The sequence below is a fragment of the Pleurodeles waltl genome, chromosome 6, assembly GCF_031143425.1.
Source record: "Pleurodeles waltl isolate 20211129_DDA chromosome 6, aPleWal1.hap1.20221129, whole genome shotgun sequence".
Lineage (NCBI taxonomy): Eukaryota > Metazoa > Chordata > Amphibia > Caudata > Salamandridae > Pleurodeles > Pleurodeles waltl.
The window spans coordinates 1,191,031,639-1,191,050,762 of NC_090445.1; the positions used below are offsets into that span (position 1 = coordinate 1,191,031,639).

Here is a 19,124-nt window from a genome sequence, read left to right on the forward strand (position 1 = left end):
TTCATTAATCATACAAAAAATAATGGGGCGTATCATGCAAAGCAATGCATAAATACTGTAACATACTTTCATAAAAATGTAAATTATGTGAAAATGTAAAGAAAGTATGTTCTTACCTTTATATTTGATGTCTAGACCACTAAATTCCAATTCAACTCCTTGGAGAGCTTCTCCTAGTGTTTCATGGTAGTGGCCAATACTTTTTTTTTTACCCACACAAAATGGAAGAGAGAAGTATTTATAAGTCTCTTGGCGATTATGATATGGTCCCACTGTATTCATCCATAAAACAACTTCTTCTTTTTCCTGATACTAGAACAGAAATTATAGAGCAATTTATAAATTTCAATACGAAAGATAACTTTACTTGTTTTAACATCTTAACTAGTAGGAAAATCAGCACATGCTACAAGATCAGGCAAATGGTAGAACTGTGCTACAAAAACCCTGCTAACATAACAGACATTCAGCAACATCCATATTTCTGTTATAAACATGATGTCCATTGAAACAAGGGAAGAAACTAATACCACCAGTTAATGCAGTTACAGATATCAGCAAGCCTATGTGCTAGTGCACCCACACACAGTCCTGTCTTCCCACACCACTCTAGATTTCCTAGTCCTTTTATCCACTCACAGAGTAAACTAAAAGGACTGTTAGCTTAGTAGTGGCAATGGAAACGGCAAACAGGTAATTTGGAGGGAACATGCTAGTGAGCTCAGTCAGAAAATGTCTTGCAGCACAACAGTTCTTATTTTTAATTGTGATATCAGACGTATGTTGAGATTCTAGTTTTTACCACTCCAGGTGTTCGGCCCACCTAAAAACTTTCCAGTATGGGCATGTTACCAAATCCACCACATTACTTGTTAAGCATGTTGGAAAATGTTTCACTTTCAGTTTTTTGCACATTGTTGGATGTTGCATTTCCTCTCCTCTAATAAAATTATTACACTGTGCACAGACTAAGCATGTGAATGTACCTTGAGATTTAGATATAAAGTGTCTGAGTCAGCTCTTTCTGTATATCTGTTCATAGCACCATATGACGTATATTGAACAAGTTACTTACCTTTGGTAATGCTCTTTCTGGTGCACACTAACTGCATATTACTCACCTTCTGTATACTTCCAGCCATCAGGCAGGAGCCGAAGATTTTTCCTCAGCTTTGCTCTTGCACACTAGTAAGTGCCACTGTGTAGCTTCACACCAGCTTTGTCACAGCCTGGAAGTGATCCTGGAGTCAAATATATGCACCACCTTTGCAAGCTGATGTCACTTTCATGCTTAAATCTGTCCATGCGGTTGGACACCGTGCTTATTAACTGATCGGATAGACTGCAGATAGCCAATCGAGTTTCAGTGTTGGGATGCCTTGAGTCTGAGCAAACTCACTACTTCTATGTCTCAGGGGTGTTCACCAGCTCTTATTTAATTGTTTCCCATACTGAGAAACGTTGGAAATTTACTCTTGACAAGGGGAGTAGTAAACACTTACAGGTTTGAGAAAAAAGGGGTGGAAGAAAAGTAAAGTTGTAAACACTCAAGAGATTGTCTCATGAGCAATTCTACACATGGTTACTTGCTTGTGCTAAAATGCAGTTTACAAATATTATTAGAAGTACCATTTCCTGGCCTACTTCTGTAAATTTCTTGTACATTTATGAAAGCTGTAAATCTGCACTAATGCAAGGACAGATACCATGGGTACACTTCTGGGACTTTCTTTAAGAAGTTAGCTCTAAATAGTTCTGGTGTTAGATAGAATTTTAATAAAAATGAAAGGTATTGGCTAACGGTCAGCTGGCTTCACATTGAGGGTCAGCATTCTGCTCTTTCATAAGGGGCACATCTGCACACAAAGTAGTTTTGTTCAGTGCCAGGGCCTACTGTGGCAAGTGTGTTTTTTAGATCAAAAAGTATGTCTGCCAATATTTATAATAATGATGTAGGCCTGGCAGATCCCTCAACAAAGTTCTACAAAAACTAAGTCAAAACAAAACACGTCTTGCCAAAAACTCAAAGGCTGAATACCATTGGCAGACCTAATGGTTTTGCCAATGCTTGGTTATTTTTATGTTTCTCATAACCTTGTTGAAACTGGTTACACTGATTTTCCATGCCGAACATTTTTGCAAATACTTGTATCTATCAACACATTTTACTAAATGAGGTGCCAAAGAGATGGTACCTACAATTTAACAAAACAGTTTTTACCCCTAGTTGCATTTTTTTGTAAACATTTTATTTCCAAAGCAAAAAATATCAAACTTGCTTTCAAACTTCTGCAAATATCTGCATCTAATCAGACAGCATTCTGGGAGCATTATACGTAGCCTCATATTGTTAAACTTTGCAAACGTGTACACATTTTTATACTAGAACCACCATCAGTAGTGCAGTCCGAACTTACATTTCCTTACAGCACTCACCCTAACAATAAAAGCTTTGCATTAATGAATCATAAATAAAAGTCCAAACAGCATTACCATATGTACACAAATATGACCTCAACTGCAGACAATGTCCTTCCCTGATCCATGATGCAGTAGTGTAAACTGTCAGCCAAGGGGTTTGAGCTGCAGGGGTTGGGTCTAATTGTCCCATAGACAAAAACATGAAAACCTGTTGTCCCTGACCCCAAACAATATGCCCTGAGCATAGGGCTATAGAAATCCCACAACCCTGGGGAGTTACTAAAAGAAAGAAGTGGTTATGTTGAAGTCTGACCAGCTTGTAGGACTTCCGTCAGGACATTAGTCTTAACTTCAATAGAAGGAAGTTTGAGGTCAAAAACTTCAACGGGCCTTCTAATTACCCCTGCAAACAAAGATGATTCCTTTGTGGAGAGGGCAGGGGGAGAGGTCAACCCTGTATTCAGGAAAATGTCTTGTCCACTGGTGTCATGAAGGTCCATCAAAAGGACTGCCCTCATCACAATAATGAATGCATCATCCCAGTCCGCTCCATCACCATGTTGACGGAGGTCTAAATCTGAAGCAAGGAAAGCACTGACAGTGTGGGAGGGTGGCACACATATGTGGCTTTGGCATCACTTCAAGGGCAGGACTAAGTAAGCACGGAGCAGCACTACACCATCCACCAGTGTTCAGGGGCTAGGCTGAGAAAAAATAAAAAACCTACAGATCCTGCCTGGGGAGGATTCACTAAGTGAGAAATATTACACATCAAATCCTACGTTTTGAGATTTTCTTCAAATTGAATATCATTTTATTACTGTACCTCAAGTACAATAATATCTTATTGTGTCAGTTTTTTCTTTATTGACTGTTTACTTAATGGCTTTGGTCTTTCAATCGCTTTTTGTGTTTGGTTTCTTTGATTGTGGCTTGAGTGTAGTTTCTTCCATTGACTTTATTGCACATTTCTGCTTCTCTTATCTGGTAATGCTCTTGAAGTGTAAAGATTCTCTTAAGTCTACGTAACTGACTGAAGGGTAAATTGGGAATCACCTGGCATCCAATATACTAATTTCACTGGTTGCTTTTACATGCATATCTGTATAGAACATTCTGATATATATTGATCTTGAGATCTAAGAAGGTTACCTTTAAGTATTCAACATAAACTAGATAAAATGATGGCATGTGTTGAGAGTTCTTAAAGTATTTCAGTTCTTCCTCTGTGCCTTTCTACAGACCTAGCACATAAAATACTTGATAGAGAATAACGTAACCATAGGTTTAAAGAGAAAGGTGTTTTCCTATTAGAAATATTTCATATGACTTTCAAACATTCATACTTCATTCAAATTGGAGAACATATTCCACCACTAGTAGGACTTTCTATGGGTACTAGCATGGCTGTCCCATAGCAATATATTTTTATGCAAAACATCAAACAGAACCTGGTATTGTCAAACCACAGATGGAAGGGCCATCTCCCTTCAACAGAGTTGCTATACTGATGATGTGCTAGGCCTATAAAAGGGCATGGGGGATGAACCAAAAAACTTTGGGGACAACTTAATTCAAGTCATAATACTAACAAATGTACACTGGACAACAAGAAGTAACCTTCTTAGATCTAAAAATCACTATACATCAAAAATTTACATTACACACCTGCATGTAAAAGCAACCAATAACAAGCATTTGCAATGCAACAGGTCTCACATTTTCTTGAGTTAGAGCTATTGGTACTGTAAATTCAGAACTGGACTTTTCTTGCCACATAACTTGGTCAACCCAGTCTCATAATTTTGTCTTTTCCTGCCATGTTTTGGTGGTTGGTCACTGGTCGCTACTGACATCAGAAATCCAAACAGGAATTGGAAAATAAGGATGGAAAAGTGTTTTTTTTTTATTTTAACAGAATGAAGAGCCCTGCAAGCATTATTGCCTTGCATTTCAACGAGCAGAGCAGTCTGAGAAGATTTATGGCACCAATGAAGGAAATAAGCAATGCCCTGTGTGCGATGTCGTGAGTGCTGGCAGGAAAGGGCCCAGGTGAGAGAGACTCAGATGCGAGGCTAAGCAAGTTTCACATTTTTGCTTCTAGAGTTGGCTACATTCTACCAGAAAGGGCATTCTGTGGCTTTCGTGAGGAGTGAGCTAAACGACCAGGTGTTCCTTTAGTAAAATAAGCTTATTTTAGGAGCCATAGGTAAACGAGGACAGCACTGGAATAAAGTTAAAGCAAATGTCAGCAACATGGGAGCAGATGGGAGGAATGTAATGCTGCAATAAAACATGGGCATCTACCAGCCTAAGACATCCACAGTGAAAGAAGTGCACCAAAGAAATAACACAAATAGTCCATCACAGCAGAAGATAAAGAAACCAAAGTGGAATAATACAGTAGTTGGTCGCTGCTCTGAAACAGAAAAAGGAGGGAGAAAAAGGCAGAACTGATCACCAGCGAGTAAGAATTTTCAAAGGACACTGCAACCAACAAATGTAATCGCTTTAAGCCAAAAGAAGTATACTCAAAGTATACACAAGGTCTAACGCTTATACTCAACCTAAAATAATCTATTTGATGCCAGAAGTGTTTTTTTTTTCTCTAAAAAGCCTGATTGCAAATTTACCCTTCAGTCAACGACTCAGATGTAAGAGAACCATAATAACAACCAAGAGCAATATAAGATAAGCGAAGGAGAAATACAATAAATTCTATAAAAAGAAACTACACTTAAGCCGCAATAGGAGGAGGCAAACAAAATGTAAGCAATTGAAAGACTAAATTATCATCATCAACTAAACAACCAGTTATAAAAATAAATAAAGCAAGTGCACCTTAAAATTATATTAACATACTCCACAAAAAGTAATACAACTTATAAGGTTCCATGACATTTTTTTAAACATTCTGTAAAATCATGGTCGCCTTAATTCAAATCTATGTTGGTGGGCACAAAGAAGAGGAATGCACAACAGATGATGTTAAGCACAGATATACAACATGCCTTGGCAAAGCCAGTAGGCCTAAATTACAGCGTTGGGAGCAAAAGAACCGTAATCAATATGAAGCTATAGCTACTTGGTCCATGCTCTAAAAGAAAGAGGAGGAAGTGAAGCCGGAATGCACTCCTCAATTAAAAGGCAGGGGGAAAAGAAAAAGTGGCAATGAAGCCAAAAAAAGGTAAGCGATAGGTGGTGAACACCCCCTTGTTTTATTCAATGTTTCTCGAAAGCAAAAGCATATACAGTGCATGCGTTGTCACCTGTGAGTTTTCCATAGGGTCACTCATCTTTTAAGCATCACAAAATCAATAGGCCTGCACATTCAATTTAAATCTTTTTACCTTACACACACACTTGTTAGCATTAAAACAATGAATTGTTAAGAAATAATGTGGTCATATAAAATATCTCAATGTGCAATTACACATTTTGTTTCCTCTTTTTCCATGACACAGAATTTTCTCGATGAGAAGAAATCAATTTGGGTACATAAACTGAAACAAGCACTGGCAAAGCCAATTGGTCTCGCTTACATGAGGAATTTGCTTTGTCAGTGCTTTTAAGCTTGTGTTTTACAACAGTAGGGCTGCTGTACAGCATGGCTAAAAGATTATTTTTCTTTTTTCAAAGCATTATGATGCGGCCAGTGGTGGGAAGTAAGGCAACATGGAGGGAGAGGCTTATGACAGGGCTGGTAGTGGGGGAAAGGAGCTATCTAGCACAGGCAGCAGTGTCTACATCATAGCACTTTTGTTATGGCAGGCAGAGGGACAACGGAGGGAGGATGGATATGAGGGAGGGACAATGGTGTGAAGGAGGAGGAGAAAAAGCACTAGGACGCAGACAACAGGGACGCTTTATTGACTTTTTTTTGTTACGGTGGGGAGGCAACATAGACAGCAGATGAAGGGCAGTTAAGTGAGGGTGCAAAATAAAAAACAGAAGGCAGGTGAGTGGGAGCAAAGCATGACAAAGGGGGGGATGGTGTATTGGAATGCAATATGGACAAAGAATGGGAGGGTGAGAGAAAGGCAATGGGGTAAAGGGAGGGAGAGCACAAACAAGGCAATACGGACAAATTGCAAAACATCATGGACAATAGGAGCGAGAGAAAGAACTAGCAAGGAAGCGTTGACAACGGGAAAGAGGGAGAGAGTAAGGCAACACAGATACTAGGAGGGAGGGTAGGCCCAAGCCAACAGGGACAACAGGAGGGTAGGTGGTGGCAAAGCAACACAGACAATGGAAGGAGGGAAGGTGTGGGCAACCCAACTGGGACACACAAAGGGGGTGTGAATAAATGGGGGCAAGCAGGTGGGCACGTGAGGAATACAGAGGGGTGAGAAGTAAACAAGGGAGACAGGAAAAAAAAAAAATAAGACACTCTAGTAGAGTGCTTAAACACAAAAGTAGCACCTAAAACTATCAGCCATGAAAAGACACCAGTAATGTGCCAATGCTCCAGGGGAGGGACAGACACATGAAGAGGAAGAAGCCTACAATAGACAATCAATAAAAAGCTAGTAAATTAGATTAGCAATTAAGTCAACCCATGGTAAGCAGTGGGCGGCCCCTAAGCCTACTTATTGAAAACAAAAATGAGCATGCATGAATGTTTTATGTACTATAGGGAGCGGTATTACTTTTGAGGTGTATGCATGGATGTACTTGAAGGTGCAGTGTTAGTTTTTATGGGGCATGCACATTATATCAGCTGAACAATACCTGGCATGTGCTGCCTGGACTATGGGAATGGTGCAGTTTCTTAGACAAAGTGTTGTATTGCATTGATAGGAGAACATTAGTTGTGCAGTATATGCACAAAGTCTTGTCTGAACTACATAAGGCCGAGAGCCAGTTTCAAGTACTGTATGGAGTTTACACAATAGCATTGGGTAAGCAATGCATGCAGAAAGGGATGCATGCACACTGCTATATGTAATTTACAGGATAGCGTTAATTCAGCAGTGGATGCACAAAATACAAACCACTATGTTGATTGAGGTGCATGCACCGTGCTCTATGGAACTTGCAGGGTAGCATTAGTTGTGACAACTATGCACAAAGTGTTACCTGGCCAATATCGAGTTGGGGCACTTTTGAAGTGTATTATAAAGTGATGCATGTAATTTGCAAGACCATAGTTACACTCAGGGTCAGCCAAATTATGCAATTGTGCGGCTGAAGCTTTGTCTGCATAATTTGCGATTTGTCGTATTTTCCACATAATTCATCAGCAGCAGTGAGAGGTCCTTCAAAAAGATTGACTGGTCACCTTTCTGTTGCTTATTGCTATGTGCGGGTGTTCAGTCGTAGTAAAAAGGTGAACTATATGTTCAGTGTTGAACTGTAAACATTACAACATCGTGAAGTAATTTTATCACACAATAAAGCATATTACACTGCATAATGTGCCATTTCTTGTCGCATAATTTAGTCAACCCTGAATGATAGCATGATCCTCTCCTACTTCATAATTCCAGTGGTACTGGTTATGTGGTACATGCATAGTTTTTTCAGTGCTATCTGGGTAAGGGAGACGTTTTGAGTTGCACAAACGTCTCAAAGAGGCAGCACATACGCAGTCTAGGCAAAATCTAAAAATTAAGTTGTTCGGACCACATTTCCACTCTAGTTACACACTTAGAACTAACTGCAGTATGTGCATATTTACAAGTTACAGGCCTTAGTTGAAATGCACTATCAAGGTTTGTGATTACTTTCAAAGAAATCACATTGTGGATGTCAACTGCACTGCAATCTACTATGACACTCCACTGAAAACTATCATTTACCATTACTCTGTCGGATCATTGCCGACAGAGTAATGGTAAATGATAGTTTACCCCATCTTTAAGTGCAAAAATCCACTTTGTCTGACTCTGTGAATCAGAGGCTGTAGTGTGCAAGCAGAGATGGATACTTCTACACATGTATGCAACAAATGTTTTATAAATTGGCCCTTATAAATACAGGCCTAGTGCTGCTGATGCACAAAACTGTCACCTGGTTCAAATGACTTCAGCCTTTTATACCTTTTGTAGCTTTCAGGCCACTTCAAAGTGATTTAAAAGAAACTCTCAAGAAGGACAAATGCACACAACATAAAAAACAGCCATTATCAGCCAAAAGCTATGATTCCAGCCTACCATTTGTCCCTTTCAATGGATCAACACTGCATACTTTGACCAAACCTGCCTATCCTATGTCTTAGACCATGATGACTCTAAGAATGCTTTTTTTTTGTTTTTGTTTTTAATTTATTTGAATTTTAACTTTTTTTCTGTTTATTGTGATAAGTGGTTGCCCCTTCATAGTTTAACATATTTTGGTGATGCATAACTGTTTAGGTAGACTGTTGTGTTGAAAGCAGAGTTGTCATGTGGGGAAGGTTTAGCTCTTGACTAATTTACTGAACCGGAGATGATTTTCGATGTATCTTATGGTTGCGAGCAGTTTTACAGTTTAAGGGGCGATGTTCAAATAGAATATGGATCCTGGCTTCATTGGGACTATTCAGGCTTTGTATAAGAATCCTACAGCAAGACTGCAAATTGCGGGGCTGGAATCAGTAACTATCCCAATCTTAATGGGCACAAGTCAGGGGTGTCCTTGTTCCCCTCTCCTCTTTGCCCTACATATAGATCAATTATTAAGGGCGCTAATAAACAACAAACTAATTACCCCAATAAAAATGCACGGGTGAGCACTAAGACACTAGCCTATGAAGATGAAATCACGTTCTTAACACCAGATTCAGGGGCTGCGTTAATAGAGGTTGAGAAGGAGTCTTAAAGATTACATGAAGTGTTGAAGTACCTCCTAAACATAGAGAATTGTCAGGTACTGCCAAACAAATTGGTATACCTGGAGGATGAGCAGTGGACTGAGCAAGTTAAATACCTGGGGGTCAAGATAACAACCAATATGCACAGTATAGTAGAAAATAATTTGGCCCGGGTATTAGCCAAGACCAAGAGAGAACTACAGCGTATGAATATTCTATATGTTTCTATAGTAGGGCAATGCAATGTTAATAAGATGTTCTTTCTCCCTAGAGTAACATACTTTTTTGGGACTATCCCACTGGAATTTGAGCAAATTTGTTTCAAATGGATGGAAGAGATAGCTGGCAGCTTCATATGATCATATGTGAAGGCTGTAGGACTTTCAAGTATTTAGTCCTGCCAAGAGAGAAGGTTGGATGGGCAGTCCCCAATTTTAGATATTACTAGGCTGCCGCTTTACAATATATACAAATATTAATTATACCAGATTACTCTGGTAAAGCACTAAGAGACACTCTCCCAACTATTTACCGTCCGATTTGGGGTACAGCAGGGGAAACTGCCTTTGTAAGAATAGTGGACCCAAGCTACTTTGAAAAAGTTAAATGTAAAACAATGAGGGCTGCATTTAAATTATGGCAGCAACTGAAGCAAAAAAAAAAAAAACTTTAAAAAAAAATTAATTGGTTGCCTTAATTACTACACACCGTTATGGAATACTCCAATTCTACCAGATATATTTCACGATAAATATTGCAGAAAATGGGTACTGGTAGGAGCTCCCCAAATGGGAGATTTATTTTTCACCAATAGTCAAATGAAATCTTTCAACAAAATGAAAGATGATTTTTCCCTGGATAACAGGGATTTTTATAAATTTCTTCAGATCAGAGATTTTTTGATGAGAACGTTAAAAGGGAACACCTGTGGTGAGAGAGCTCCAGTGATGGAGGTACTTGAGAGCTCAAAGGACTGCAATATCAGTAAACTCTACCAGTTGCTTATGGAATCCATGCAGGATGACTTGGGGAAGCAAGCAGAGAATTGGAGCAGACAGGTTGGTTCAAGTGAAGCATTGTTTTTAGCTTCCCTAGAAATGAGCCAACTTGTATTGCTCTATGCTGCACTACAGGCTCCACATTACAAGATGCTATTCAATCTACATTATACTCCTGTTAAGATATTTCAATGGGAACACAATGTTGGCGTCAGTTGTCCGCGATGCAACAGTCTAAGAGCAGACCTTTGACATGTTTTTTTAGTTGTGACAAGCTTGAAAAATTGTAAATTGAGATTTCTAATTGTTTGGAAATCATATTGCTTCAGAAAATATGTTTAACACCTCAACTTGTGCTACTAAGAGTTGAGGATGGTGATATCATGGGGGAATTCCTAAGTTTCTTATTTTTGGCTATGGCAGTAATGCAGAGTTGTATTGTGGCCAACTGGTTAAAATCTGATCCCCCGACCTTTCATCAATGGTTGGCTCGAGTGTTTTCAATGTATTACTTGAAGACCAGTTTGTACTTGTGTGAGGGCAAGACGGCCCGAAAGGGGGGCTACAAAAATGTGGGCTACAATTTCGCAATGGCTAATGAATTCGAATCTGGTATTTTGAGCATGCCTTTGTGTTTGATATATGGAACAGTGCAATTAATGTTCAGTTCATGAAATAGTCTGATTTGATTATTGCATTCATGACTCATCTTGTGCATGGAAAAAAATTAAATTATTAGAAACAAAAAGAGAGGCTTAGAGGTTGAGAGGTAAGCTGTGATGCAGCTATAAAATGTTGATGGTATGAGGAGTTGTAATGCCCCCTGCTGTGATGCTCTGTAAGGAAATAGAGAATGAGCAGCACTAAATATATTGCTGATTAAGCTATGGTAATTAGGCATAGTTACATGATGCTGAAGTATTGGAAAAGCTATTTATACTGCTGGCATTTGCTGTGTCAAAATTACATTTACAACTAAGACTATACCTTACTGGAAAGAGTGAAATCAACTTCAATAAACAAAAAAACAAAAAACGAAAATGGGAGCAAATTTGTCAAGATTAAGTTTTAATGTCAAAGCATATTTTTTGGGGTGCCTTTTTATGACCACATCAAAGACCTAATCCAATGAGTGACATCTGTGGCCCAAAAGATGCCCACAATACTATATTAGCCTGAAGATGAGACTTTAAAAAAGTCAATTGCTGTATGTTTAAAAAACAATGCAATTCAATAATGCACCTGTTGAACACAAGCTCAGAGGGGATGACTCTGAGAAGTAATGCGTTGAGACAAAATAGTAAACGAGCACAACCCTAGATGTCATAATACTGAACATTTGACAAGAAGTACACCTAAAAACAGAAGTAACGGTTGTGCTCATTTTACTGATCTCATTAGGATGAAAGGCTGAATCAGATAAGACTTGGGAGTGTGTGAGAGACATACACGCCATTATGACATTTCTAAATGGCTTTCAATTCCATTTTAAAAGAAGAAGCAACACGAAAAATAGTACCTCAATCCCAGTGCCAGAAGCGGAAGGACCTAATCAGGATGAAGCTATCTGCACTTGGTCCATGCTACAGGGGAAAGAAGGGGATATGAAGCCAGCAGACGCTGCCCGATTAGGAGGCAGAAAATGAGTGATAATGAAGCCAACAAATGATAAGCAATAGGCAGCATCCAATCCCTTTATTGTAAACAAATCCCCTCGCAAGCAAGGTTTCATGCACTGCTGCAGGCGAGACCTAAAAAACAGCCCAACTCAAATTTACTTATCTGTATGCTCCTTGCACGGGAGGTGATGCAAAGCAGGACAGTGTGAACACCAGCTTGAAAGGAAGGAATAAGAAGCGCATCTAACAAATCTTTTACAATGATGTTTATGATGACACCAATGAGATACACTAATTTGATAGTGAATGGGCGATTGTGTTCATTGTGCTACTATAGGCCTTACACTGAATTCCCATAATGATGGGGTGGAAATCCTGAAACACAATGGAAAATCAACACCAAGCTGTAGCCATCACGATGCATGACATCACAGCAGAGGAAGTTACATCACAACCTCTGCCCCACAGGATGTAACATCACCAGCAGTGCCATCAGATCTTAACTCTTCACACATTTCTGCATTTTATCACTTTTTTTTCTAACTTTTAGCCATGCTGCTCTACTACATGGTGCTAAGTCATAAGCAAAGCCAATAGGTCTTTCTCATAGGCAAGACTTATTGGCTTTGGCAAGGCTTGTTTGTACTTGCTTGCACTGTGCGATCACTTTATATAGTGACCAGATGTGTGAAATATCAGCCACTTTGCATATGTTTACATGACACTTTTTATGATCGACCTACGCCTCTTGCTGTCTTTTGGTATCTTACCAACATAGAGACACTGTTCACCACAATACTGAGTGACCACGTTTCTTTGTGATTATCAGTCGCCACCTGTTGATTCAAAATGGTTGCATATGTAGGACACAGAGCTGGGTGACTTGCCACCACTAGTGCTAAATCTTTAGTGATTGTACTAGAGTACCCTACATCAGAATGCACTAGTGCAGGTAGGCGGCGGTGAGCAGGTAAAGCTGCTCACATCGCCAGCAGAAGAGGCTGAGCCACCATGATGGTAGAAGAAAGCCAACTGATCAGTTATAGCTCAAAAGTAGCTAAAAGGGGGCCAGACAACTGGATTCCAGTTTCCTGGACTGCAGAAGGACTCAGAGATAGTTGCAAAAGCAACCTTTTGCATGAGCAATAGTGAAAAGTCAAAGCAGAAAAAAAGGTTCATTTGAGCCCACAGAGTGTCTCGCAGCCTAAATATAATGGTACTATGCCTGGCAGACAGGTCCATGAGTGAGACGCCACAGATTTTCAAGAGAGAATCACATGCACAAAGTACCTGCAATACACTTTGAAGAGTAATACAACACTGAAATCATGTAATGTAACAAACAAGAGTATTTAATGTAATACTAGTTTGAAAATTCTAGTATATCATACCTAAACGTTGGACAACTGAGGGATGGAGAATGAAATCCTTCCTCTAACAAAAGGAGATTCTGCTCTTGTGATTGAGAAATCTCATCACTACAATCAGAAAGGACATAAATGCACATATTTTCTCTAGCAGTGGCACACTAATGATTGACATTACAGACTTCAAAGCTGTTTATTTAGTTTGGATATTTTTCAAAGCCTAACTCGCGATGGCCTTGTTGAACTCAGATATAGAAGCTACAGTACAGTTGGAATATTGTTTAGGAACCTGGAGAGGAGGATCCAGCCAATCTACAGACAAGGAAGAAGATTGTCTGAAGATGTGCGTCATTGAATATGTACTCGTAAGGATGACAAACCCTTAAAGAAGAGTTCTAAGAGTCTGGGTGAAAAATGAACTTTCAGTCTTCGGTATCGGACTGGGAACGACAGATGTCAAACTGGAGGGATCTGTCACTGATATGATTACAGGAGGGGGGCCATTGGTTCGAGGGGCAGTCATCCCCAAAATACTGAGCTGGCTCTTAGGGTCAAAGACGGCGATGCCTGAGGGGGGTGGTAACACTATAATGAAAGTGGCCAAATTTTGTTGGACAAGATATTTATAGGCGTCTAAGAGGACCCACGGCACACAGTGGTCACCTATGTAGATAAGGTTAAAAGCACAGATGGGGAAGCCCCACTGACATATCTGCACGCTTACTGGGATGAAGCTTTAGATTCCCCAATGACAGATTAACAATGGGCACAATGTACAGAAATCCCCAAATGGATTTCTATAAATTCTAGACAGAAATATACGCAATGAAATTATTTTTTTACATCACACATACCTCACACCTGAAAGACTGGCTAAAATGTATCCTGGAACAACTGATATTTGCCCCCACTGCCACTCACCGGCCGCAAACGTTATCCATATGGTATGGGACTGTCCTCACACAGCAGGATATTGGGGAGAGGTGACAAGGTTTATCTCAGAAGCTAGAGGCGTCTGGATTCAAACAGATAGTACACACTGCTTCTGGGACTCATCTCCTGTATTCCTGTATTCCAGCTCACTTAATAACCACTTAATACATTTATTGACCTGGTCATGGTGTTGGCTAAGCACAGGATATCCATGTGTTGGAAGTCTTCAGCATCTCCACCCATTGCCACATGGTTAAAGGACCTGCATTTTTATATTATAGCCGAACAACACGCCCTTAAGTCTTGCAACTCTGGCACCATGACCAGTACCTACCCCTCTCTCTCCTGCAATTGGCAAGGTTAGAGGCAAAGACCGATGAGAGACCCCCATGAACATCTCCCAAACGAGGGGGTACTAGAGGATACCAGGCAGCTAGTCGCATCGTTGATTGGGGACTAATATTATTTGTGCACCTCATAGGCGATCATCATAAGCCTGGGCTTAAACAACATTGCCATACTTAACGAGAATGATGATTTACACAGTCTTTGTTTCCAGTAACAGACACCAAAGTAACCCAGATGGTCACATGTTTCCTTCAGACGATCCATCTGTACGATTCTCCCTCTTCACCCCCCTCAGAACCATTATTCCTTACATGGGGGCTAGTACCCCTCCGTTGATATATATTTGGACAGGGACGTGGAATTCCTTTCACCCGACCCTCTTGGATCCATCTAGTAGCTGGGCCTACGTTGCATGAAAGTGGCTGTCTGATCAATTCTTCCTTAGTGTAAGTAGTTACCCATGCTTTCAATACTATAGATAGTGGGTAATGGTCCTTTTCTGACCTCTGCTATACTTGAAATGCAACAAAGCAGTTCTGCAGATTCCTGCATAAGAATATGTATTCTAAGGTTGAAATGTTTGTGGTTGTGTGACACGGCGATTCGCAGAACTTTAGCCTAACTCATGAAAGTAAGCTGCTAACAGATCGCTTGGGGAGCCCCTATTCTGTGGACCTATAAGACCTAAATCATTTATGTTGAAGTCCCATGCAAAGATACACTGGTAGGCAGGATATTCATACAGAACAGATCTCATCATTTTAACCACTTCTTTAACCTTTACTGGTTGAACTGTATTCCAGGGGTTGATGTACATGTTTACTGCTGTAATAGAAGTTGAAGTGCCATTTATTGCCAGGCCTCTATGCACCAGCGCCTCCAGATCGTTAGAAGGGAGCCTAAGTGCCGTTATTTCCACTCGCAGGTCCAATTTTACATAGATGGTGATGTCTCTCATATATATATATATATATATATATATATTTTTTTTTTTTTAGCCTGGTATATGTATTTTACAAAATCCTTGGATGGCGTAGGCGTAGTCAGCCATGTTTCTTGTAGAAGGAGGACATCCCCTATCTGCGAGAATTTCACGGTGTTTGTGTTGGATACTTTGGGAAAGACTGGCCACGTTACAGCTTATCACCTTGAGTGTGGCTCTGTATGAAGCCGTACTATCCCTCTTACAACTTGATGTAAGGCTACCCCTTGACCGTGAGCACTGTCAGGACCCATGACTAAGTTGCAAGATCTACGCTTTTCCTAGTTGTTTCACATGCTGGATCTCTTGAAGGGTGGTTTTCTTTCTGGTCACGTGCCATTTAGATTATAATCCTTTTTCCCCAATTGGAGGAGTCCTACTTGCTTTGTCCCTTGCAAAATTATATGGGTAGCCTAATGCTTTATCAATACACTGAAGTTATCAAAACTGTTCTGGAGGTTAGTTTGACAGTACTGTTGTCTATCTACCAGGATGTACGAGTACTCTTCTTGGGTCAACATACACGCATTAATTCCCCACTTCAAACATTTCCCAGCTTCAGACCCGATTTTTCTGGTGTCTACAGAATTGGACCATTCCATCAGTGTGGAATCCTTGCACGTGCATTGTTGTAAGGTGCTTGAGTGATGAAACATTATTCAAGAGGTACAGGCTGTTGGGCAGATTTAATATATCCCAAAGCCACCTTTTATCCTAGTGAGGAGTAAAGATTAGGACAGCTTTAGGTGGTGCCGGCAGTTGTACCACATTTTCTTGGTAAATATTTGTTTCGGGGATTGACTGACCTTCGTTTTGAATTCCTGCACACTGGTCCTTGCCAACTGTCACCCTTGTGCATTGTGTGTCAGGCGTTTTTTTGACCCGTACCTCCTAAATACTTTTTTGCTCCACTGAATCCTCTGTAGTAGCCCTGCCTGGAGCCTGATGAAGTCCAGTATGCTTGGCAGATGGTCTGTGCTCATATGTGGTGTCAAAGGGCTGGAAACTGGATTGTGGTTTAGACCTATTGCCAATAGGGTCCGCCACCTGAGCATAAGTTTGCTTAGGAGAGTGCAGAGCCTTATGTTGTCAGGGGAGGACATCAGGGTGTCCCTTTTCACTTGCGTGCCTACTTGCTGCTTAGCTTTGCCAGTTAATTTTAGAGCCAGGGGCTTCAGACTGAAAACTGAATGATTTGCTGGGACCTCTTTGATAGTACCCGTACTATTTACCTGACCATCGATGGATGCATTACTGCATTAACAGGAGCTAGCTCTGCAGAGGATCAATAAGAACTATGGGGATTCACAATGGACCCTCTTGATTAAGGTATGTAGTATAATGCCCAATACAGGATATGGTTCATATGTCTGATTTCTTTATGCAGTTACAACAATTGAGCCTGCCAGGAGTGAGGCCAGCATCCTCAGTTGTCCAAAAGCGTGCAACCCAGTTAATTGTATTCACCTAGAAACATACACCAACTTTAGAGAAAAAGTAATTAGGGCTATTTTTTGGCGTTTTATAAACCAAATAGCTTCACCTGTCATGGTTTCAATTTACACTCGTATTTTGGCACACATTTTAGCTCAGGCCTGCGGCCTGTGCTCTTAACCACACGTGCTCTGATTTCATTTATTGCTTTTTATTCATTTTTAGTTAGCAGGTTTTCATCTGGATGTTTTTATTTTCTAATCAGGTGTAACTTTGTAATTCTACACAAGCATTATTATTAATCTGTGCACAACATTTCACCACATACCCCTGTCCAAGGTTAACAAGTGCTAATACACGAGAATCCAGCTAGCAAATGTTGCCACAAGAGTTTGTAAACAGTCGACAACACTTAGGCACTTACCCACGCCAGGCCTTTTCACTGAACAAAAATATGTTTTTTTAATAAAAAAAACACTGTATAGGCCAAGGGACAACAGGGGAGGTCAATTCAGCTAGGATCTCTTCCACGAAATATGCCATTTCATTGGTGAACTCAGCCCAGTCTCTACAGCCAACCCCTGGAGAATGTTGGCAGATCCCCATCCTTCAGGTAATGGGGGCAGTGCTCTTCTCATGGACTAGGTAATGACAGATTGGGCTATCACTGCTATGCTCTCTCTTGGGGGTTAGGTGAAATTCAGCTATGTATGTTATTCCAATATGTTGGGACTGTTAATTGTCTTCTCGCTGGTCACCACCATTGTAATACTGTTATGCCTTATTGGCCTAATAATTGCAGGTTATATATTTTAATGTAAACTACAGTCTTTTCAATAAATGCATTGAAAACCATGCTGCAAAAAACAAAATGATGGATTAAACCCAGATCTTTGACTGGGGGTGAATGTTTGATTTGGTCTACATTCCGTCCATCAACTGTTTTTTGCATTTGTCGCCCCAAGTGGGAAGGGTATGCCCAGACGTGGGTCCCGAGCTCACTATGCCACCAGATTCAAGCTAGCCTGGCTGAAGAGGGGTGATACCCCGAAACCGGTACCAGTATGCTTGTTTCTGGTCCAGGGAGGACCTGGCCTGGCAGTTCGGGCTGGACCGTTCCCATGGGGAACAGGGTCAAGACTGATTTGCATTTGGCTGGATCCAAACTGGAATGGCATGGTGAGCAAAAAAACTGATGGATTAAACCCAGATCTTTGACTGGGGGTGAATGTTTGATTTGGTCTACATTCCGTCCATCAACTGTTCTTTTTGCAAGCATCTCTTTCTTTGGCCTATGTATGTGTATAAGACCTTTTGCTAACTAGAGAAAGGGGTGAGACCTGTCGACCACGACTTCCCCTAAGAAGCCATGGAGTGTCAAGTTTCAGGCTGCCACAAATCACCTTTTCTTCAAGGTTTTCTAAACTGCTGCTAGCTAGCCGAAAGGGTTGGGCCGACAGCTGCCAAGACTGTGTGGGATTGAGTGAGTCACCCACAAACAGTGGTGCTGTCACCCCTAATCCAGCAGTCCCATGACATGGCACTGCCAACGTTGGTTAGGTACTAATTATACAGGTCCCCTGAGTATCTACGTCTCACACACACTAAGGTACACTAGGTAACATTTATGGAGCCGTCCATGTTGTTAGGGAAAATACTCAGCTGAATAGGGAGAACCCATTTAGACTGTAGGTTGTTCAAGCTTTAACATTAAAAGGATTTCCCCACTGGTGTTCCAGGCTCTGATACCTATTCCATAATATGGCACAACCAGTAAATATTCGAGAGAACTGTAGGCAACCTGTTACAGTTTCTTTTAGCTAATGGCTTAACAAATAAGGGCGGGGATGTCACATTTGTAGTTGACGCTCAAGATGCTTACGGAACAGAAATATTCTACTCATGGGTCACCTTCCCGGAAATAAACGCTGACTCTAGCACGTTTCATTCATACAGAGTAGCAAACCTACCCTTGCAGTATCTAGAATACCAATATTTAGAAATACCTCTAAACTATCAAGAGCACCAAAAGTGGTTTAATGGCACCCTTCCACATGTAATACAACCCCTTAGGTTAGGTCCTTCAAGCAATGATGGTCCAAAATGACCAGTATTGTCCACCTACACATCACATCCCAATTTGCAAGCACTGCCAGTAGCAGAAGTACGCACGCTGTACAATGAGCTAGTAGCAATGTATAGACAATTAATACAATTCGTAATGTA

General features: G+C 40.6%; 1 protein-coding gene across 2 annotated transcripts in view; it reads right to left on the minus strand.

Moving 5' to 3' along the window:
- TM9SF3 (transmembrane 9 superfamily member 3) overlaps positions 1 to 19,124 on the minus strand; it is a 343,971-nt gene that overhangs the window by 246,049 nt on the left and 78,798 nt on the right. For both annotated transcript variants that reach the window (XM_069240441.1, XM_069240440.1), the window contains exon 2: positions 117 to 312. In XM_069240441.1, coding sequence (XP_069096542.1) covers positions 117 to 282 — 166 coding nt within the window. In that variant the 5' untranslated portion in view covers positions 283 to 312. The remainder of the gene's footprint in view (positions 1 to 116; positions 313 to 19,124) is intronic.